Genomic DNA, 23,451 nt, shown 5'->3' on the forward strand with positions numbered 1-23,451 from the left:
ACGTCCGCAATTCTGTTCCGCATTTTGCGGAACGTAATTGCGGACCCATTCATTTCTATGGGGACAGACTTTGTCCCGCTCGGATCTGGAATTGCGGATCTGCACTTCCGGGTCCGCACAAATATAGAACATGCCCTATTCTTGTCCGCAATTGCGGACAAGAAAAGGCATTTTCTATATAGTTCTGGCAATGTGCGGATCCGCAAAATGCGGAAAGCACATTGCCGGTGTCCGTGTTTTGCGGATCCGCAAAACACATACGGACGTCTGAATGGAGCCTTACAGAGGGGTGATCAGGGAGTCTATATGGGGTGATCAGGGGTTAATAAGGGGTTAATAAGTGACAGGGGGGGTAGTGTAGTGTAGTGTGGTGCTTGGTGCTACTTACAGAGCTGCCTGTGTCCTCTGGTGGTCGATCCAAGCAAAAGGGACCACCAGAGGACCAGGTAGCAGGTATATCAGACGCTGTTAACAAAACAGCGTCTAATATACCTTTCTGATGTTAAAAAAATTGCATCTACAGGCTGCCAGCGAATGATCGCCGCTGGCAGGCTGTAGATCAACTTTTTTACCTTGCGATCCTGTGAACGTGCGCTCCTGTGAGCGCGCGTTCACAGGAAATCTTGCGTCTCGCGAGATGACGCGCCGATGCGTCCAGGAGGAATAACCCGGCCGCCCGCAGGACGCATCCCTGCGTTAGGCGGTCGGGAGGTGGTTAATAAACTACAATATACAGTATTATAGGAGTCCTATAGAGTAATGCAGGTCCTGCAGCACTATAAATCAGAAATGACCATAAAGCTACCTGAACACAGTAGCAGCTACCCCCCAGGGACTCTGCACCACTCCTCTGCTGATGCCCAGACACCCTGAGGAATGTGTAAGACAGAAGAAGCTGAGCAGATGAGGTGCTTGTAGGCTCCGGGACATAAATGCCACTTACTGGCAGAATTTTTATACTGAAGGTGCAAAGGGGAAATGTGCAGTGCTGGAATTTCTGCCTATAGATGTAGGACACTTCTGGTGTGATAGGTATATTAGCACAGGGGCTCCTTCTCCTTCACTATGAGGGTGTCCAGGGCCGGGGGAACCACAAGAGGCAATAAAGAGTAAATCCCGAATTAGGAGTTACCATCCAGCTTGCAGCTCTTCTTAAGGCTGGGTTCACACTTGAGCGTTTTACAGCGCGTTCAAACGTGCTGTAAAACGCTCAACACATGAAAACCAATGCTTCCCTATGGCCCTGGTTCTCACTTGAGCGTTTTACAGCGCGTTTTACAGCGCGTTTGAACGCGCTGAAAATTGCCCTACGCTCAAACAAGTTCTTGAGCTTCTTTGGGGCGTTTTGACGCGCGTTTATGGCCATAGGACACTGCAGTCAATTACACAAACGCGCGTTTACTATTGCAAAAAACGCGCAAAAAAAGGCGCAACAAAAACGTGCGTTAAACGCGCATATCAAATACGCTCAGGTCTGAACCCAGCCTTAAGGGAATCTATCGGCTCCAAAACGCCCCCAAATTAGACTAAGCGGTGTATATTGTAAGTGGTGCTGAGTCCGGTTATGTAATTTTTATCTTTATACTCATTTGCATTCTGACTCTGTGCTCCCACAAACCAGCAGTAAAATGCATTGAGAGGACTCCTGAGCTGACACACATAAAGGAGAGGACTCAAAGAGGAGTCCTCCCAAAGCATTTTACTGCTGGTTTGTGGGAGCACAGTCAATCAAAGTCAATATGAAGATAAAAATTACATAACCGGACTCAGCACCGCTTACACTATACACCACTTAGTCTAGTTTAGGGGGTGTTTTGGAGCTGACAGATTCCCTTCAAAGGGCATCCGTCACCAGATTTGTACCTATAAAACTGGCTGACCTGTTGCATGTGCGCTTGGCAGCTGAAGACATCTGTGTTGATCCCATGTTCATATGTGTCCGCATTGCTGTGAAAAATGAAGTTTTGATATATACAAAGAAGACTCTAGGAGCAACGGGGGTGTTGCCATTACTCTAAGAGGATCAGCTTTCTATGCCATTGCAGCACCCTACGGACTTTAATTGACAGGGCCAGGTGGTGTAAATGTGATCCCTGTCAATCAAAGAGTAGAGGGAGTGGCAGTTGCAGTGAGCCTCTAGGTGTAAAGTCAACTCCCCTGTTGCTCCTAGAGGTTCATTTGCATATATTAAAACATAATTTTTCTCTGCAATGCGGACACATCAACATTGAACCAACACAGATGCCTTCAGCTGCCAAACGTACATGCAACAGGTCAGCCAGTTTCATAGGTACAAATCTGTTGACTAGAGATGTCCCGAACTATTCGCCGGCGAACAGTTCCCGGTGAACATAGCTTGTTTGCGTTCGCCGCGGCGGGCGAACATATGCGATGTTCTGTCCGCCACCTATACATCATTATTGAGCAAACTTTGACCCTGTACCTCACAGTCAGCAGACACATTCCAGCCAATCAGCATACCCTCCCTCCCAGACCCTCCCACCTCCTATCAAAAAGCAAGGACAGCATCTATCTTAGATTCATTCTGAAGCTGCAGTGTCACAAATTTGACTAAGTTGTAATCCTAATGCGATTAATACTGGTTATATTAATCGCATTGCGAATTCAACTAAAAGCTGGGTTCCTAATGGTTGTATTGCTAGAATATAACGAAGATTGAGAATATAGTGCTATATTCGTTATATTCGTCAATTCTAGCAATACAACCATTAGGAACTCAGATCTAAGTTGTAATCGCAATGCGATTAATACAGGTTATATTAATCGCATTGCGAATTTAACTTACCAAACTCTGCGTCAACTACGTAATTTTCCATGGGAGTTTTGCCATGGATCCCCCTCCGGCATGCCACAGTCCAGGTGTTAGTCCCCTTGAAACAACTTTTCCATCACTATTGACCCAGAAAGAGTCCCTGTGGGTTTTAAAATTCGCCTGTCTATTGAAGTCTATGGCGGTTCGCCAGTTCGCGAACGGAAAATTTTATGTTCGCGACATCTCTACTGTTGACAGATGCTCTTTAAGAAGTGCATCTGGGCTCCTTTACTAGTACATTTCCTGGCTCTTCTGCTGCCACTGCACTAAAGTCCACACTCTGCGTCAGGACCAGCCAGCTTCAGGACGTTGCTTGTTTCAAGCTAACATCAAAACACTTTCTGACCTGCCTTCTAGTAGTACATATGACTGTTAGGGCTCTTTCACACGAGCGGACCCCGTGCGTGGAATCCGCTGCGTGAAAGAGAGCCAAGCCCTGTTCCGGACAGCAGAGACACGGAGCAGTAACATTATTGATAATGCTCTTTGCTTTTCTGTGACCTTTTTACTACAAAATCACGGTGACAATTTTATCTCACTGTGATTTTGTAGTAAAAAGATCACAGAGAGGCAAAGAGCATTATCAATCATGTTACTGCTCCGTGTCTCTGCTGTCCGGAACGGGGCTTGGCTCTCTTTCACGCAGCGGATTCCTTGCACGGGATCTGCTCGTGTGAAAGAGCCCTTACTGCTCTACTTCTGCGACAGACAAATTTATGGTAAAGTCTTGCCCCCCTCCTGCCCTGCTGCTATTGAATCTTCAAGCCAATATTAGCAGTGATTTCAATGACATACTGTATAATGTGCCAAAATTAAACTCCATTGAAGAGCAAATCCGCCAACCTGCCGATACTCTTTCACATGTTCCATCCATGTTCCATTAATAAAATAACATTTTTTTTTATTGTTTTTAGTTGCAGAGTTTGTAGGCATGGACCACAGAAGAACAGTAGGAATTGTGTACCAAGTAGCGTTCACTGTTGGACTTTTAGCACTTTCAGGATTGGCTTACAGCATTACTAACTGGAGATGGCTTCAACTGGTTGTCACTTTGCCAAACTTTGTCTTTTTAACATACTATTGGTAAATTCCTGCACTGTAGTTCAAAACAATGTCATTAAGGGGGGTTGGCATGTCTAAGACATTGATGGGATATTGTTAGTATATGCCATGGGTGTTAGTTGCAGGTCCCACCTCTGGGACTCACTCCTGTCTCCAGAACTGGGCCCCAAAGTGAATGGACAGCAGCCGGACATGCATGATCTCTCTCCATTCATGGATATGGGGGTTCTAAAAGGGGTTATCCAGGACTTTAAAAGACCTCAGAGAGCGGCCGACCCATGGTGGGGTTCACACCGGGTCATGTGCCGCACGGAAGACAGGTCACTGCTTTGTCCATGTGGTGCCTGTCAACAGGATTTTGATGCCACAGCATCACGTGGCTGCAGAGACAGCTGGGAAGCAATGGATCCAAAACCCATCGGTGAGGAACAGGTAAGTATGAACCCCATAGTGGGTCGGCCACTCTCTGAGGTCTTTTCAAGTCATGGATAACCCCTATAAAATAACCAAGCCCTGGCTTGGCTATTTCCAGCAGTCCCATAGCAGTGAATGGAGTGGTGGTCTCGCTTGCATAGTGCAGTTTCCATTCACCGCTATAAGACTTCTGAAAACAACCAAGCACGACTACGCGACTATTTTCAGAACTCTCCTAGTAATGAATACAGAGCATGCCGCACAAGCGTGGTGTGCTCTCCTTTACTTCAGGGTCCCCTTTCTAGACATAGGAGTGGGTCCCAGAAATGGGACCTACACCTATCTGACATTAATAGCATATCTTAGCGATATGCCATCAATGTCTGAGGTGGGCCTTTTGAAAATTGCTGGCTGTTTATAGTCATGTACATTTTCTCTTTTATTTTTTTGCATTACTGGGCAATATTTTGACCTTCAGAATTTAGAGGTGAGCACCCATGCAGCACTTTATGAGAAATTTGTTTCGTGAATAACATATACAGCAGATAGATTTGCCAACTGCATCCTCATGGCACATAGATTCCAAATTTGCAAACTGGTTTTTACATCTCGTCTCAAACATCTGAAACTCCTCAGCAACACAGAAATACAACACTGGTTCATCATAAAAAAAATTGATTGCCTTGCTTTTTTTTAAACGTATAGAAAAGTGAGGGGGCACACACAAGAGGGAAACACTGAGTGGATGAATAAATGGTAATTTAATACTCTAAAAACAAACCCCTAAAATATACATAAAACGTACATCAAATTACATATATACTGTGTAGCAGCCTAAAATTGATATACACACTATCCCAATATTGATGGCGATATCTACTGTGCAGCAGCCTGCACAATGCTGTAAGTGCGATGTGGTCACACAGAGTTCATACAGACAATGTCCCAATTGTGGTTGTAATATAAATAGCAACCTACACAGTGCTGTAAATGCGATGTGGCAGCACAAAATTCAAACAGGCAATGTCCCGGTTGTGGTGGTGGTACTAAATGTCCGGAAAATATAGCACCAATGGATAAATGGGGCACTGCGACTGTTGGGGCAGTGATGTAATGACAATATCACAGAGTTATATAGCTACCTATTAAAAAATAACTTTTATTCAGTAATAATAAAAGAGCATCATTCCAATTCTTTCTATGATATTGGTTAGTATGCCAGATGTGATTACAGGCAGACCTATCCTGTACATTAGGGTAAAAAGGTTCAATTGATATAGGAGAAAGTAGAGCGTCAACACTTACGTTTGGATGATATATGCAAGTGTGGAGGATTCAATATCCTGGAGGATATGTGATGACTACCCCTTTACTTACCCCTAACATGACCCTAATGCTCACTCAAATTCCTCAGGTAGGCTGCTGGTAAATAGGACAAGAGGCATTGTCCTGTTGATGGTGACTTCCGATAGGGAATGTCCAAGGAAGAAGTGTCCCGACGCGTTTCCCCAAGCACGAAAGCTTGGTTCGTCAGGGGACTATGATGATGATCCGTAGCCGAAGGATGGTGGCTATACGTTCTGGCGGTAACAGAGGCTGATGATACGCAACCTCTACTGTCTTCTGGCAGAGTTTAAATAGCAGGCCTTTTGGCGCCATCTGTATAGTAACGCCCCCCCTCCTCGGTGGGTGTGTTGGTGTGCCGATGTCCTTATTGGTGCATGAGCGCTGTCCCTCACGCAGTATAGCACACCTCTAGCCGGCCTCGCTATCCTCTGTCTCTCCGATGCTCTGCGTCATGTCCGGTCACATGATCGGGAGCCCTAGTCGTCACATGGTCATGGTTTCCTGTCTGTGGAACGCATATGCGTGCCATATGTATGACACGCACAGCCCACCACTGATCCTCCTTCTTCACACGGACGCTTGGGTATCGGAATGTTATTATCTTATCTAAACTATAAGTAGAGACTCTGCAACTAGAGGCCAGTACAGAGAAATGTATTGGATTCAATATTTACTCGATAATTTGGAAATTGGTAATTAGTAGTAAGGTGTCTTTAGACTATTTGAGCCTATTCTGGCTCTGATAATAACTGGATTCATAGTCATATATAGTTTATTAGTGGATCCTATGTCTATGGTACAGAGAGCATAGAGGCATAACTGAAAAGACAGAGGGGGGGGGGAAAAGACTGATTCAGATAAAGCAAGTGTATGAGATTTGTTCATTCAATCCCAAGGGATGGGTGGTTTTAAGTCTATAGATCCACTGGGCCTCCTTTCTTAAGATTCTGTTGTCCCAGTCTCCACCCCTAGGTGATTGCTTTACCACCTCCACCACTTGAAATTTCAGGGTTTTTGCATCCCCATTGTGACATTCATTTACATGACGTGCTATTGGTTTTTCACGTTTATTCCTGATATCCCCCAGATGTTCACATACTCTTCTTCTAAATTCGCGCTTGGTTTTCCCAATATAGTTTAATGGGCAGGTACAGGAACACATGTATACTACTCCTTGGGTGCGGCAGTTAGCGAAATCATAGTTTCGATATACTCTATACTCTGCCCGTGCTTGTACTAGAGAAGGAGTTAGATTTATATATAAATGGGCAACACACACAGTTGTTGCCACATCTAAAAGTTCCTGGGGGTCTGTTTCCCAGCCAAATAGGGTCACTAGGTGGTTTTTGATAGTGACTATGTGTTAGTCTATCCCGTAGTGACCTACCGCATCTATATGTGATGGTGGGGGTAGTTGGTAGAAACTCAATTATATCAGGATCAGAGAGTAGAATACCCCAGTTGTTATTCAGGATATTTCTTACCCTCTGACTCTGCTTGTCAAATGTGCCAATAATCCTGGTTTTGGTGTCAGTCTGACATTGGGGGACCTTTTTAACAAGTAACGAATGCCTATCTCTTTGGTCGGCATGCTGAAATGCCGCCCTTAGTATCTGGTCGGGATAGCCCCGTTCTTGAAATCTGCCACGTAAATCTGCGGATTGTTTGTAAAAAGAGGTATGTGATGAACAATTCCTTTTCATCCGCAGATATTGGCCTCTGGGAATACCTTGTTTAAGGCTCACTGGATGGTAGCTATCCCATTGAAGCAGACTATTAGTGGAGGTCGCCTTCCTGTATGTCTCAGTATGTAGTACACCCATATGCTTGGTTATACGTACATCCAGGAATGCCAAGGTGTCATGGTCAATCTCAGATGTAAATTTCAGTCCTATCTCGTTTACATTAAGGTGTTTGACAAAGTCCGAGAACTCTTCTCTGCTGCCGTCCCATAAAATGAACACGTCATCGATGTATCGGCCCCAATATAATATATTGGGGGCCCATCGATGACATGACTCATTGAATACCAGCGTGTCCTCCCACCAGCCCAGGAACAAGTTAGCGTAACTGGGCGCACATGGGCTACCCATCGCTGTGCCCCTGAGCTGGTGGTAGAAACGTGTTTCAAATAGGAAGTAGTTGTGGGATAGGATAAATTCCAACACTCTGATGATAAATTCAGAGTGACGTTGGTATTGGACACCACGTGTACTCAAAAAATGTCTTGTCGCGGTAACCCCCCAGTGATGTGGAATGCTGGTGTATAGAGCCTCCACATCAATGGATGCCAAATAGATGGTATCCGCAACCTCGACACTCTCAATTTTGAGTAATAAATCTGTGGTGTCTCTAATATGGGACGGCAGAGAGAGCACAAACGGTCTCAGGACCTTGTCAACATATGAGCTGACACCATACGTGATGGAATTAATGCCAGAGACGATCGGTCGTCCTTTTAGGGGTGGGTAACCCTTGTGGATCTTGGGGAGAGCATAAAAGGTAGGGATTTGAGGATGGTTCGATAGCATATAACCCATTTCGTCCTTGGATATTAGTTTCTCATCGAGTGCCTGAATTAATATGGTCTCAAGCTCCATATTAAATTTGGTCGTGGGGTTTGTTGGTAATGTGGCATAACATGTGGTGTCATTAAGTAGACACACTATCCCAATATTGATGGCGATATCTACTGTGCAGCAGCCTGCACAATGCTGTAAGTGCGATGTGGTCACACAGAGTTCATACAGACAATGTCCCAATTGTGGTTGTAATATAAATAGCAACCTACACAGTGCTGTAAATGCGATGTGGCAGCACAAAATTCAAACAGGCAATGTCCCGGTTGTGGTGGTGGTACTAAATGTCCGGAAAATATAGCACCAATGGATAAATGGGGCACTGCGACTGTTGGGGCAGTGATGTAATGAACACACTATGTCCAAATCAGATGGGGCAATAGTGGTGACTGTATGCCAATGTCCGTTGTTCAGAGATGCGTACAAGTAAAGCACATTTGAACTAGCCTCCAGGTTACTTACAATATCTGGCCGCTTATGATCTCCCGGTCTCACCCCTCCTCAGTGGCCACTGAGGAAGGGGCGTAAGACCCTGAAACGCGTCTGGCATTACAGAGTGAGTGTGGATTCAAAGAAAAGAATAAAGAAACTGGATATCAAAAGCTGTAAGCGCAAGAGATCTACCTCTAGATTTGAAATTACCGCCGCACAGCAGTGACGTCATCCAAGCATCCGCCCGGAACCCCAGATTACCAGGTCACGTGGGACGCCACAGTCGGCCGTGTACGGCCACCTGGGAAACCAGCGCTGCGGCCAGGCAGCAAGGAGGGGTGAGACCGGGAGATCATAAGCGGCCAGATATTGTAAGTAACCTGGAGGCTAGTTCAAATGTGCTTTACTTGTACGCATCTCTGAACAACGGACATTGGCATACAGTCACCACTATTGCCCCATCTGATTTGGACATAGTGTGTTCATTACATCACTGCCCCAACAGTCGCAGTGCCCCATTTATCCATTGGTGCTATATTTTCCGGACATTTAGTACCACCACCACAACCGGGACATTGCCTGTTTGAATTTTGTGCTGCCACATCGCATTTACAGCACTGTGTAGGTTGCTATTTATATTACAACCACAATTGGGACATTGTCTGTATGAACTCTGTGTGACCACATCGCACTTACAGCATTGTGCAGGCTGCTGCACAGTAGATATCGCCATCAATATTGGGATAGTGTGTATATCAATTTTAGGCTGCTACACAGTATATATGTAATTTGATGTACGTTTTATGTATATTTTAGGGGTTTGTTTTTAGAGTATTAAATTACCATTTATTCATCCACTCAGTGTTTCCCTCTTGTGTGTGCCCCCTCACTTTTCTATACGTTTCATAATCCTTTCAGGTCCTGAGGGTAGGACCGGAGGGTGAGCACCTATCCATACGAGATAGGGGTGAGCCGCTGTATTCCACTTACGATTTTTTGCTTTTTTTAAAATCAATTAACAAAATGCAAAGTGAATGAACAAAAGAGAAATCTAAGTAAAAAACTCCCATAAAAATGAATGGAGTGACTGCACACATACCCGACTAGCCACTATGTTAATTGTCGGGGGGCTCCACAGGGTACGGGGCCACCATTCTAGTGATCTGTGGGCTTCCCAATGGTAGATAGCGGATAACGTAATATAACCAGAAAATCTCTTTAACCCCTTCACGCATTTCAATGTACCTGTATGTCATTATGAGTTAGGGGATGTATGAAGCAGTACAAAAATAATGTAGATGTATCAAATACACGTTCACCAATTTATCGTAATTTCTCAGCCTGATGGAACGTTAAGAAAAAAAAAATATGGACCTCATTACTTGGTAGCCCCTAGCATCATTCTATAAGTTGAATACCCTGCTTCACAGTATAACTGAGTATCGTTGTGGATCCTGCTCACTAAGGGCAAAGAGATCCATACATGGTGCACATGATTGGTGTAATAGATCCTGCCTTAAAAGTGTAACTAAATGTCCTTATTGGTCTCATCAACGCGCTTCCACATGGGTTTCATGAGGAGCGCCGTTATTGAATAGTGACTGTAAATACAAAGATCTGTCCGCTACTGATGCGGATAGCCTAAACCCAGCACTGTGATGGCCGTGTGGCCGCTCAGACGCCGGGCATAAATGATATTAGCCCCGCCCCCGTAGGTGTGCGCCACAGCCACCGTCCAGTAGGAAGTGAAGGCGTGTCACTGACACCCCCCCCCCCCCCCCCTACCAATGGAGTGTCGGATACTGCATAACAGCCCGGGGAAAAAGCGCAGCCAGCGCTTACTGTAACTAACTGTTTTTTATTAGTACCTTTTTGATCATCGTTATTCAATTTTTTGGCTGGGACAAAATGACAAAAAATATGGTGAATCGTGTGTTTTTTTTATTTTTTTCATTCAATTTTCAGTTCAATTTTTTTATATTTTAATAGGTTAGTAAGCCCTCATACAGCTCTGTAGATCGAAATATTAAATTTTTATGATCAGAATATGGCAAAGCAAAGAAATGTAAAAACATTTTTCAAAGCTTTTTATTTTTTTAAAAGCAGTAAGACAACTAAAAACCTATACAAGTTTGATATCGCCACATTCAAATTGAGCCGCAGAATAGGGACGTGAGGTCATTTTAGTGCACAGTATGATGTCAATACCCCAAAAAACTTTGGCAGAATGCTGTAGTTTTTTTTTCAATTTTGCCATACAAAATATGGTAAATTAAATTGTGGCATTATAAAATGCATCGTGTCCCGCAAAAAATAAGGCCTCATATAGAACGTGGGGAGGAAAAATCCAAAATGCAAAAAATTAAAATAGGTCTTAACATTAAAGGGTTAATGATAAATGTTATACATTATTGATTATAAATAGGGATGAGCGAACCTGAACTGTATAGTTCGGGTTCGTACCGAATTTTGGGGTGTCCGTGACACGGAACCGAACCCGAACATTTTCGTAAAAGTCCGGGTTCGGGTTCGGTGTTCGGCGCTTTCTTGGCGCTTTTTGAAAGGCTGCAAAGCAGCCAATCAACAAGCGTCATACTACTTGCCCAAAGAGGCCATCACAGCCTTGCCTACTATTGGCATGGCTGTGATTGGCCAGTGCAGCATGTGACCCAGCCTCTATATAAGCTTGGGTCACGTAGCGCTGCACGTCACTCTGCTGATTCAAGCATAGGGAGAGGTTTCTGCTGCGACGTTAGGGCGAGATTAGGCAGATTAACTCCTCCAAAAGACTTCATTCTGTGATCGATCTCCAGCTGTGGATCATTGAAGTGCTAATATCGACTTGCTCACTTTTTTTAGGCTGCCCAGAGCGTTTTTAGATCACTTTTTCTGGGGTGATCGGCGGCCATTTTGTGGCTTGTTGTGCGCCAGCACAAGCTACCACCAAGTGCTTTTAACCATCAATAGTGTGGTTATTTTTTGCTATATCCTACATCAGCTGCAGGCTGAGCCTGTGTCACCAAAGTGCATTTAACCATCAACAGTCTGGTTATTTTTTGGCCATATACTACATCAGGTGCAGGCTGAGCCTGTGTCACCCAAGTGCATTTAACCATCAACAGTGTGGTTAATTTTTGGCCATATACTACATCAGGTGCAGGCTGAGCCTGTGTCACCCAAGTGCATTTAACCATCAATAGTGTGGTTATTTTTTGGCCATATACTACATCAGGGGCAAGTTGAGCCTGTCACCCAGCGCCTAAAAAATAGACCTGACATTTCTATTCAACCAAATCTGTACTGTTTTAGCTGGTCAAGTTATTTGTAGTGACCGTAAAAGCACACTTTTTGTTCTGGGTTGAAAAACTATTCCCAAATTTGACATTCTCAAAATAAGTAGTTTATGCTATATCAGGCCTACTTGAAATCTATCCCAAAAAGGATATCTTAGATTCAAGGTGCTGATAGTGTCATTCAGAAAAACTTAACACACACGCTACCGTGCAGATACAAGTCTAATTCTGTGAATAAACGTATACCTGTCACACAGCGCAAAAAAAAATAGGCCTCACATTTCTATTCAACCAAATCTGTACTGTTTTAGCTGGTCAAGTTATTTGTAGTGACCGTAAAAGCACAGTTTTTGTTCTGGGTTGAAAAACTATTCCCAAATTTGACATTTTCAAAATTGTGGTGAACGGGAACAATGAGGAAAACATCTAATAAGGGACGCGGACGTGGACATGGTCGCGGTGGTGTTAGTGGACCCTCTGGTGCTGGGAGAGGACGTGGCCGTTCTGCCACAGCCACACGTCCTAGTGAACCAACTACCTCAGGTCCCAGTAACCAGCAGAATTTACAGCGATATTTGGTGGGGCCCAATGCCGTTCTAAGGATGGTAAGGCCTGAGCAGGTACAGGCATTAGTCAATTGGGTGGCCGACAGTGCATCCAGCACGTTCACATTATCTCCCACCCAGTCTTCTACAGAAAGCGCACAGATGGCGCATGAAAACCAAGCCCATCAGTCTGTCACATCACCCCCATGCATATCAGGGAAACTGTCTGAGCCTCAAGTTATGCAGCAGTCTCTTATGCTGTTTGAAGACTCTGCTGCCAGGGTTTCCTGAGGGCATCCACCTAGCCCTTCCCCAGGGGTGGAAGAGATAGAATGCACTAACGCACAACCACTTATGTTTCTTGATGATGAGGACATGGGAATACCACCTCAGCACGTCTCTGATGATGACGAAAAACAGGTGCCAACTGCTGCGTCTTTCTGCAGTGTGCAGACTGAACAGGAGGTCAGGGATCAAGACTGGGTGGAAGACGATGCAGGGGACGATGAGGTCCTAGACCCCACATGGAATGAAGGTCGTGCCACTGACTTTCACAGTTCGGAGGAAGAGGCAGTGGTGAGACCGAGCCAACAGCGTAGCAAAAGAGGGAGCAGTGGGCAAAATCAGAACACCCGCCGCCAAGAGACTCCGCCTGCTACTGACCGCCGCCATCTGGGACCGAGCACCCCAAAGGCAGCTTCAAGGAGTTCCCTGGCATGGCACTTCTTTAAACAATGTGCTGACGACAAGACCCGAGTGGTTTGCAAGCTGTGCCATCAGAGCCTGAAGCGAGGCATTAATGTTCTGAACCTTAGCACAACCTGCATGACCAGGCACCTGCATGCAAAGCATGAACTGCAGTGGAGTAAACACCTTAAAAACAAAGAAGTCACTCAGGCTCCCCCTGCTACCTCTTCTGCTGCTGCCGCCTCGGCCTCTTCTGCTGCTGCCGCCGCCTCGGCCTCTTCCTCCGCCTCTGGAGGAACGTTGGCACCTGCCGCCCAGCAAACATGGGATGTACCACCAACACCACCACCTGCGTCACCAAGCATCTCAACCATGTCACACGGCAGCGTTCAGCTCTCCATCTCACAAACATTTGAGAGAAAGCGTAAATTCCCACCTAGCCACCCTCGATCCCTGGCCCTGAATGCCAGTATTTCTAAACTACTGGCCTATGAAATGCTGTCATTTAGGCTGGTGGACACAGACAGCTTCAAACAGCTCATGTCGCTTGCTGTCCCACAGTATGTTGTTCCCAGCCGCCACTACTTCTCCAAGAGAGCCGTGCCTTCCCTGCACAAACAAGTGTCCGCTAAAATCAAGTGTGCACTGCGCAACGCCATCTGTGGCAAGGTCCACCTAACCACAGATACGTGGACCAGTAAGCACGGCCAGGGACGCTATATCTCCCTAACTGCACACTGGGTAAATGTAGTGGCGGCTGGGCCCCAGGCGGAGAGCTGTTTGGCGCACGTCCTTCCGCCGCCAAGGATCGCAGGGCAACATTCTTTGCCTCCTGTCTCCTCCTCCTCCTACTCAGCTTCCTCCTCCTCTTCTTCCACCTGCTCATCCAGTCAGCCACACACCTTCACCACCAACTTCAGCACAGCCCGGGGTAAACGTCAGCAGGCCATTCTGAAACTCATATGTTTGGGGGACAGGCCCCACACCGCACAGGAGTTGTGGCGGGGTATAGAACAACAGACCGACGAGTGGTTGCTGCCGGTGAGCCTCAAGCCCGGCCTGGTGGTGTGCGATAATGGGCGAAATCTCGTTGCAGGTCTGGGACTAGCCGGTTTGACGCACATCCCTTGCCTGGCGCATGTGCTGAATTTGGTGGTGCAGAAGTTCATTCGCAACTACCCCGACATGTCAGAGCTGCTGCATAAAGTGCGGGCCGTCTGTTCGCGCTTCCGGCGTTCACACCCTGCTGCTGCACGCCTGTCTGCGCTACAGCGTAACTTTGGCCTTCCCGCTCACCGCCTCATATGCGATGTGCCCACCAGGTGGAACTCCACCTTGCACATGCTGGACAGACTGTGCGAGCAGCAGCAGGCCATAGTGGAGTTTCAGCTGCTGCACGCACGGGTCAGTCGCACTGCGGAACAGCACCACTTCACCACCAATGACTGGTCCTCCATGCGAGACCTGTGTGCCCTGTTGCGCTGTTTCGAGTACTCCACCAACATGGCCAGTGGCGATGACGCCGTTATCAGCGTTACAATACCACTTCTATGTCTCCTTGAGAAAACACTTAGGGCGATGATGGAAGAGGAGGTGGCCCAGGAGGAAGAGGGGTCATTTTTAGCACTTTCAGGCCAGTCTCTTCGAAGTGACTCAGAGGGAGGTTTTTTGCAACAGCAGAGGCCAGGTACAAATGTGGCCAGACAGGGCCCACTACAGGAGGATGAGGATAAGGATGAAGCATGTTGACAGCGGGGTGGCACCCAAAGCAGCTCGGGCCCATCACTGGTGCGTGGCTGGGGGGAAACACAGGACGATGACGATATGCCTCCCACAGAGGACAGCTTGTCCTTACCTCTGGGCAGCCTGGCACACATGAGCGACTACATGCTGCAGTGCCTGCGCAACGACAGCAGAGATGCCCACATTTTAACGTGTGCGGACTACTGGGTTGCCACCCTGCTGGATCCCCGGTACAAAGACAATGTGCCCACCTTACTTCCTACACTGGAGCGTGATAGGAAGATGCATGAGTACAAGCGCACGTTGGTAGACGCGCTACTGAGAGCATTCCCAAATGTCACAGGGGAACCAGTGGAAGCCCAAGGCGAAGGCAGAGGAGGAGCAAAAGGGTCGCCAACGCAGCTGTGTCACGGCCAGCTCCTCTGAGGGCAGGGTTAGCATGGCAGAGATGTGGAAAAGTTTTATCACCACGCCACAGCTAACTGCACCACCACCTGATACGGAACGTGTTAGCAGGAGGCAACATTTCACTAACATGGTGGAACAGTACCTGTGCACACCCCTCCACGTACTGACTGATGGTTCGGCCCCATTCAGCTTCTGGGTCTCCAAATTGTCCACGTGGCCAGAGCTAGCCTTTTATGCCTTGGAGGTGCTGGCCTGCCCGGCGGCCAGCATTTTGTCTGAACGTGTATTCAGCACGGCAGGGGGCGTCATTACAGACAAACGCAGCCGCCTGTCTACAGCCAATGTGGACAAGCTGACGTTGATAAAAATGAACCAGGCATGGATCCCACAGGACCTGTCCATCCCTTGTGCAGATTAGATATTAACTACCTCCCCTTAACAATATATTATTCTACTCCAGGGCACTTCCTCATTCAATCCTATTTTTATTTTCATTTTACCATTATATTGCGGGGCAACCCAAAGTAGAATGAACCTCTCCTCTGTCTGGGTGCCGGGGCCTAAATGTGTGACAGTGGCCTGTTCCAGTGGTGGGTGACGTGAAGCCTGATTCTCTGCTATGATATGAAGACTGATTCTGTGCTGACATAAGGCCAGATTCTCTGTTACGGGACCTCTCTCCTCTGCCTGGGTGCCTGGGCCTAAATATGTGACAGTGGCCTGTTCCAGTGGTGGGTGACGTGAAGCCTGATTCTCTGCTATGACATGAAGACTGATTCTGTGCTGACATAAGGCCAGATTCTCTGTTACGGGACCTCTCTCCTCTGCCTGGGTGCCTGGGCCTAAATATGTGACAGTGGTGGGTGACATGAAGCCTGATTCTCTGCTATGACATGAAGACTGATTCTCTGCTGACATGAAGCCTGAATCTCTGTTATGGGACCTCTCTCCTCTGCCTGGGTGCCTGGGCCTAAATATGTGACAGTGGCCTGTTCCAGTGGTGGGTGACGTGAAGCCTGATTCTCTGCTATGACATGAAGACTGATTCTTTGCTGACATAAGGCCAGATTCTCTGTTACGGGACCTCTCTCCTCTGCCTGGGTGCCTGGGCCTAAATATGTGACAGTGGCCTGTTCCAGTGGTGGGTGACGTGAAGCCTGATTCTCTGCTATGACATAAATACTGATTCTGTGCTGACATAAGGCCAGATTCTCTGTTACGGGATCTCTCTCCTCTGCCTGGGTGCCTGGGCCTAAATATGTGACAGTGGCCTGTTCCAGTGGTGGATGACGTGAAGCCTGATTCTCTGCTATGACATGAAGACTGATTCTGTGCTGACATAAGGCCAGATTCTCTGTTACGGGACCTCTCTCCTCTGTCTGGGTGCCAGGGCCTAAATATGTGACAGTGGCCTGTTCCAGTGGTGGGTGACGTGAAGCCTGATTCTCTGCTATGACATGAAGACTGATTCTGTGCTGACATAAGGCCAGATTCTCTGTTACGGGACCTCTCTCCTCTGCCTGGGTGCCTGGGCCTAAATATGTGACAGTGGCCTGTTCCAGTGGTGGGTGACGTGAATCCTGATTCTCTGCTATGACATGAAGACTGATTCTGTGCTGAAATAAGGCCAGATTCTTTGTTTGGGGACCTCTCTCCTCTGTCTGGGTGCCGGGGCCTAAATATGTGACAGTGGCCTGTTCCAGTGGTGGGTGACGTGAAGCCTGATTCTCTGCTATGACATGAAGACTGATTCTGCGCTGAAATAAGGCCAGATTCTCTGTTACGGGACCTCTCTCCTCTGTCTGGGTGCCGGGGCCTAAATGTGTGACAGTGGCCTGTTCCAGTGGTGGGTGACGTGAAGCCTGATTCTCTGCTATGACATGAAGACTGATTCTGTGCTGACATAACGCCAGATTCTCTGTTACGGGACCTCTCTCCTCTGCCTGGGTGCCTGGGCCTAAATATGTGACAGTGGCCTGTTCCAGTGGTGGGTGACGTGAAGCCTGATTCTCTGCTATGACATGAAGACTGATTCTGTGCTGACATAAGGCCAGATTCTCTGTTACGGGACCTCTCTCCTCTGCCTGGGTGCCTGGGCCTAAATATGTGACAGTGGCCTGTTCCAGTGGTGGGTGACGTGAAGCCTGATTCTCTGCTATGACATGAAGCCAGATTCTCTGCTATGGCATGAAGAGACTGATTCTCTGCTGACATGAAGCCAGATTCTTTGCTATGGCATGAAGAGACTGATTCTCTGCTGACGTGAAGCCAGATTCTCTGCTATGGGACCTCTGTCCAATTGATATTGGTTAATTTTTATTTTTTTAATTTTTATTTTAATTCATTTCCCTATCTACATTTGTTTGCAGGGGATTTACCTACATGTTGCTGCCTTTTGCAGCCCTCTAGCTCTTTCCTGGGCTGTTTTACATGCTTTGTAGTGCCCAAAAGTTCGGGTCCCCATTGACCTTAATGGGGTTCGGGACGAAGTTCGGGTCGGGTTCGGATCCCGAACCCGAAGATTTCCGGGAAGTTCGGCCGAACTTCTCGAACCCGAACATCCAGGTGTTCGCTCAACTCTAATTATAAATCGTCTACTGTATACACGAAAACTCCGTATAAATTAAAGGTCAAGCCCTCAAATATTACACAACTCCTCAAAGAAGACCTTGGCTTATAATATTAAACATAACTTTTACAAATTATGGTTAAAAGAAAAAAAAAACACATAGTGCTCAAAACATCAGTGAAAAAAAAAAGGATAATAAAATGAAAAATTCTAACTAAGGTAGAAAATAACCAGTAATCAATGAAAGAATCTTACCAGTTCCCTGATGGTATATTCAGGTGGGTAGACACCATTGTTTTGAGCACAGTGTTTTTTTTTCTTTTAACCATAATTAGTAAAAGTTATGTTTTAATATTATTGATTATGTCAATCATATAGATTCATCCCTTAATAGTTACTTTTTCATTTGTAGGTGTGTTCCAGAATCACCACGATGGCTTATCTCCCAAAACCGTAAAGCTGAGGCTAATGAAATTGTCAAGCAAATTGCCAAGAGAAATAAGAAAGAGTTTCCAGATGCTCTACAAGTAAATAGCACAATCTTTACAATTTTTTTCTCTCATGTCTGAGTTCTGGGATTGTAGTGTTTCTGTAAGGGTAAAACAACTTTTATATAAATGTTTAACATTTTTTGTTTTTACTATATGTAATGGGGAAAATTAATAATAAATAAATAAAATTCACAGTATATTTTGTTTATTGGTCAGGAGTAACATATTTTTATTTCATATTTTAATCAATAGCTTCATTATTGATCATTTGTCATGCAATGTAATTTCCTTTGTGCCTCTGATGGGAGAGAGGCCCTTCCGTGTGCTTAGGGGTCCGTGTGGCCTCACCACAAAAGAGAGGACATGTCTTATCTTTGGTCACAACATACCGATCGAGGATCCATTGAAGTCAATGGGTCTGCAAGGCGATTTGGTGTGCACACGGCCGGTGCCGTGTTTTGCAGATCCACGGTTTGCGGTCCACAAAATGTATATGACCATGTGAATGCACCCCAAGATTAGAATTATTATAAAATATGAGAAATAGTCACACCAGTGAGAAAATAAATACTACCAGGAAACTCAAGCAAATAGATTTGGCCAGAACCACTCTGTCCTTCTGGTGATCCACATGATGCAAGGATCAAGTCCAAAATCCTTAATAAAAATGGTCACAGAAAAATAAATTGTAAAAAGCCTACTACACCTGGACAAAGCCGTCCCATTACTCTTCATACACCTGGACAAAAACAGAACAGTTCCCTGCAGACAGAGGCATTCACCACACTTTAGGAAACAGGGAGATTTGGTGCAAGACAGATTGTCAGGTATATAAAGCAAATGCTTTATATAAAGATTTAAAAAAAATTAACGGATCAAAATAAAAATTATGCAAACGATATTGATCCGGGAGATGGACATAATCATCTCAAAACGAGTTCGATCAAGAACCTGATTATTTTGTGCAATCAGTAAAACAGGGTACAAGCGTCTATGCAAAAATATAAATGGTTTATTATACAATAGTTTAATATACAATCAAAAATGAATCAACATAAATTTCAATAATATACAATGATATGCAGTACCCAGAATTCACCACTATATGATGCCAACAAAACAATACTCAACCAACACAAGAATATAATGCAATACAGCTTTAAATTTGTGAGAGAGATACAATCAATGGATTATGCGGAAAAACTCAATCAAGAAGATGACATATACGAGCCCTTGCTTTGGCCAAAATAAAATGATGACCAAACTCAGATAATCGTAGTATTGCAACAAAACTTATAAATTATTGGCTTGATATCAAACTAGGGAATACTAAGATTCCCAACAGAGAGTTTCTCCAATATTATCCCCTTTATTCAGTTATATGCATTGTAACTGAAATCAGAGAAAATACTGATGTAGCTACTAACGTTACACGTCCGCAAATGAGCGGGTATCTGGCTAATTATCAAGCCAATTAATTTAGATCAATACTACATAAAACAAAAATATACATTACCCAAGGGTCAAGTGATGTGCAGAGTCTTGGGGCAGTCAGCTCTCAAGAGTTTTTCCCGATAATCCAAATGATTCTCCAGAGATCTATAATCCAAATGTGTTTCTTTGTTTGTTTGTTTTTTCTTTCTTTTCCTTCCCCTTTTTTTTCTTGGTAACTGGTTTCTTAACCCAAAACTTATCAGATGAACACGCCCTCCTGGTTTACAACTTCCAATCATTGTTGGATGGGTGTGTGCATTGATAAGGAGCCTGACGTCATAATACTACCCAGAATGCACTTTTGCTACTGATGTAGTATTAACTGCTTATATCTAGGTGGCACTGTTGTGTAATCAATAGGCATCATACCATTAAGGGTTAACTCATACATGCCTGATATTTTCACTACTACACCTCTGACGTCTAGAGGCCTTGTCTCAGGGCTGAGGGACAAACTTTGATACATGAATGTATACTTTGAGGAACATCTAGACAATTCTCACACTGTGGAATTCATGTTCAGATAGGAAAAACAATGAAGCCTCAGAATCTGCAGGTGCGGTGTATCTTCTAACTTTCTACATGTATAATATATTGTTACTATAACACTAGCTTTTGAACAGCACAGTAATCTTCTCATGGACTTACTTTGGCCTACATGAAAATCCATACAGAACAGTGAGTATAAATCAATGATTACCCATTATAACTAAAATAAGTAGATATAACTGTTTACACTTATGAAAAAGCACAACAAATCCCCCTTCATTACAATGTAATCCAATAGAGAAGTTGGACTACATTGGAATGTCACAAAGGGCTTTTCATTCGGATTCTTCAGAGACATTAGTTCTTGTTTAAACTGTTCGTGACTCTCATGAAGATTTATTGAATGAGTCAATAATTTTGAGTGTAAGACGGTGGTAACGACAGTACCCTCTACAACGGAATATAAGTCCTATAAATGTTTTTTCTGATTCTGATTCTCCATCTCTGCATAAATACTCATTAGGTTCCTTTTCAGTGAACCAATCTCAAGTTCCAATGTCTTAATAGAGATGGAATTAACAGCTGATACACCGGTGGCAATGACAGTGCCCACTACGGCAAAGATTATGGCGGCTGTAATCGCAGAAACGAACTGCTTTGGTCGTCGACTTGTTGAAAACTGTTCTCTAGTCATGGTTTTCCTTGTCTGTTCCAGGATCTGTGTAATCCTTTCTTGGGAATAGCCGATGTGCATTTGATACCAAATCTTTATCTCCGGAGACAAAATCTCGGAAATGTTGAACTGTCTTTCGACGAAGACACGTGGATCCAAACTGATGTAGATCTTTTGGGATAGACTCCTCTTATTCGTCAAGAGGAATCCCGTGGTATCCTGTAGCATGATCCCAGATGAAGGGCCTGGTACAGTAATCGGCTCAGCCTGGAACTCCTTCCCCAAGATCAGGATGATGTAGACAACGACAATATGCCATCTTGCGCCTGAAATATATTGTATGACAAATATAAGTACATACATCTTCCACTTTTTATCACTCCTGCAAGAAAAGAGTTAATAGGACCATACATCTTTGATTTGGCATTGTTTCTTTTCTTGGACAGAGCAAGTTCTCGATACAAAAGTGAGTCAAGAGATAATTAGTTACAGAGGAAAATACATGAGGATAGGTTAGTACATTTGTATGTTCATACTATACCAATCCTGGGTTTCCGTCTTTAGCTGGAACCTTAATATCTCTTTACTACTCATCATCCGGCAATCCTTCCATTTGGCGAAGTTGTGACCTAGGATGACAAACACGTAATTGATTAATATGCACCCATTTCTCTATAAATTCATCCCCTTTAGGAATTTTGATCTTGTAGACCACAGGTGACAATTTGTCCATGACGACATAGGGTCCCTTCCAGGAAGGCAGGAACTTCTTTTCCTTCACCTGATCCCGGGTGAAGTTATAGAGATAAACCTGATCGGAAATTTGGTACTCCTTTTGAGTAGTCTTCAGATCATAGTAGGTTTTGGCGCTTATGGCTGCTTTCTCCAGATTCTTCTGGGCAAATGCAAAAGCATGTTGAAGGTGCTTACGTAGATTCTCTATGTATTGATGGGCTGTTGAAGCATTTATCAAATTTTGGTCTGTTGTCCGGTAGAGTAAATGCTGGGGTAACACCATCTTCCTTCCTGTGATCATTTTGAAGGGAGAAAGTTTGGTTGCTGCGCTTGGAGTGGCTCTGATGGCCATGAGAACCAGAGGCAACTTTACATCCCAGTCCTTACCGGATTCATTGACAAATTTCTTAAGAATGTTGACAATTGTTTGGTTGTAGCGTTCCACTCCACCACTAGAGGCTGGCCGGTAAGCTATATGTAGCTTCCTTTTTACTCCCAGTATCTCCCACGTTTTTGTCATCACCTCACTAGTGAAATGACTTCCGCGATCGGACTCTATGCGTTGGGGAAGACCGAACCTGGAAAACACGTGGTTAATGAGTAGAGACGCGCACACACTTGAACTGCAAGTCTTGCAAGGCAAACATTCTACCCATTTTGTGAATAAACAAGTCACGGTTAACATATATCTGTTGCCTTTTGATGAAGTTGTTACTGGTCCAATAAAGTCAATCTGGATGTCTGACCATGGCATGGACATCCCCCTTTTCATCAGCGGTGCTCGATGAGTGGGTGCTTGCGGCTGGAATTGAGGGCATATTAAACATCCTTGACAATATGTGCGAACGTCTTGCAACATATGAGGCCAATAAGCGTAATCCCGTAGTAATTCATACGTTAACTTCTCACCTCGATGACCAGCTGTTGGGGCGTCATGGGCGTGTTGTAACATCAAACCTCGGTATGCTGTGGGTACCACCCATTGTGAGATACCATTCTTCGAGGTTCTTAACAACAATCCATCCTGTAACGAGAATTGGGACTTACCCTTCATAAAAATTCGTAACTCTTCTTTGCCTGCACAGTCTTCCATAGTTACGGGACAATTCTGCGGATCTTCAATGTGTTTGTAAAACATACCAATGACTGGATCCCCCTTTTGACTCGCGATGAGATCCTCACTAGGGGAATCTTGGCTCCATTGTGCCACATTGGCTTCGGTTTCCTTTTGGGCCTGTCTTCTTGTCATTGCATCAACGTGGATAGTTCCCATGAGGTCATCAACGTCCAAGACTTCTCCATTAATGGCTGCTTGTTTAGCGAGGGAATCTGCCAAATCATTCCCCTCTTTGTCTATACCTGGATATTTTGAGTGACCTCTTACCTTTTTCCAGTAAATGGTGAGACCATGGGTGGTAACCATGTCATCGATCTTACAAAACATTTTACCATGCTTGACAGGCTTATTGTTACTTCTTGCCATATTAGACCTTTTCCATCCAGGAAAGTACTCCACGAAGCTACTACGAACATAATTAGAATCTGTGATTATAACAAACTCTTTAAGACCAGAATCAATAGCCATTTGTACAGCTTTATACACAGCGGTGAGCTCCGCGAACTGGCTACTTTTGGAACCAATTTTATATCCGACGGA

The 23,451-nt window shown here is 45.0% G+C and overlaps 1 protein-coding gene across 1 annotated transcript in view; it reads left to right on the top strand.

Moving 5' to 3' along the window:
* SLC22A2 (solute carrier family 22 member 2) overlaps positions 1-23,451 on the top strand; it is a 116,208-nt gene that overhangs the window by 46,138 nt on the left and 46,619 nt on the right. The window contains exons 4-5 of the mRNA XM_040429477.1: positions 3,748-3,916; positions 18,325-18,439. Of these exons, the coding sequence (XP_040285411.1) occupies positions 3,748-3,916; positions 18,325-18,439 (284 nt within the window). The remainder of the gene's footprint in view (positions 1-3,747; positions 3,917-18,324; positions 18,440-23,451) is intronic.

The sequence above is a fragment of the Bufo bufo genome, chromosome 4 (assembly GCF_905171765.1).
Source record: "Bufo bufo chromosome 4, aBufBuf1.1, whole genome shotgun sequence".
NCBI classification, from domain to species: Eukaryota; Metazoa; Chordata; class Amphibia; order Anura; family Bufonidae; genus Bufo; species Bufo bufo.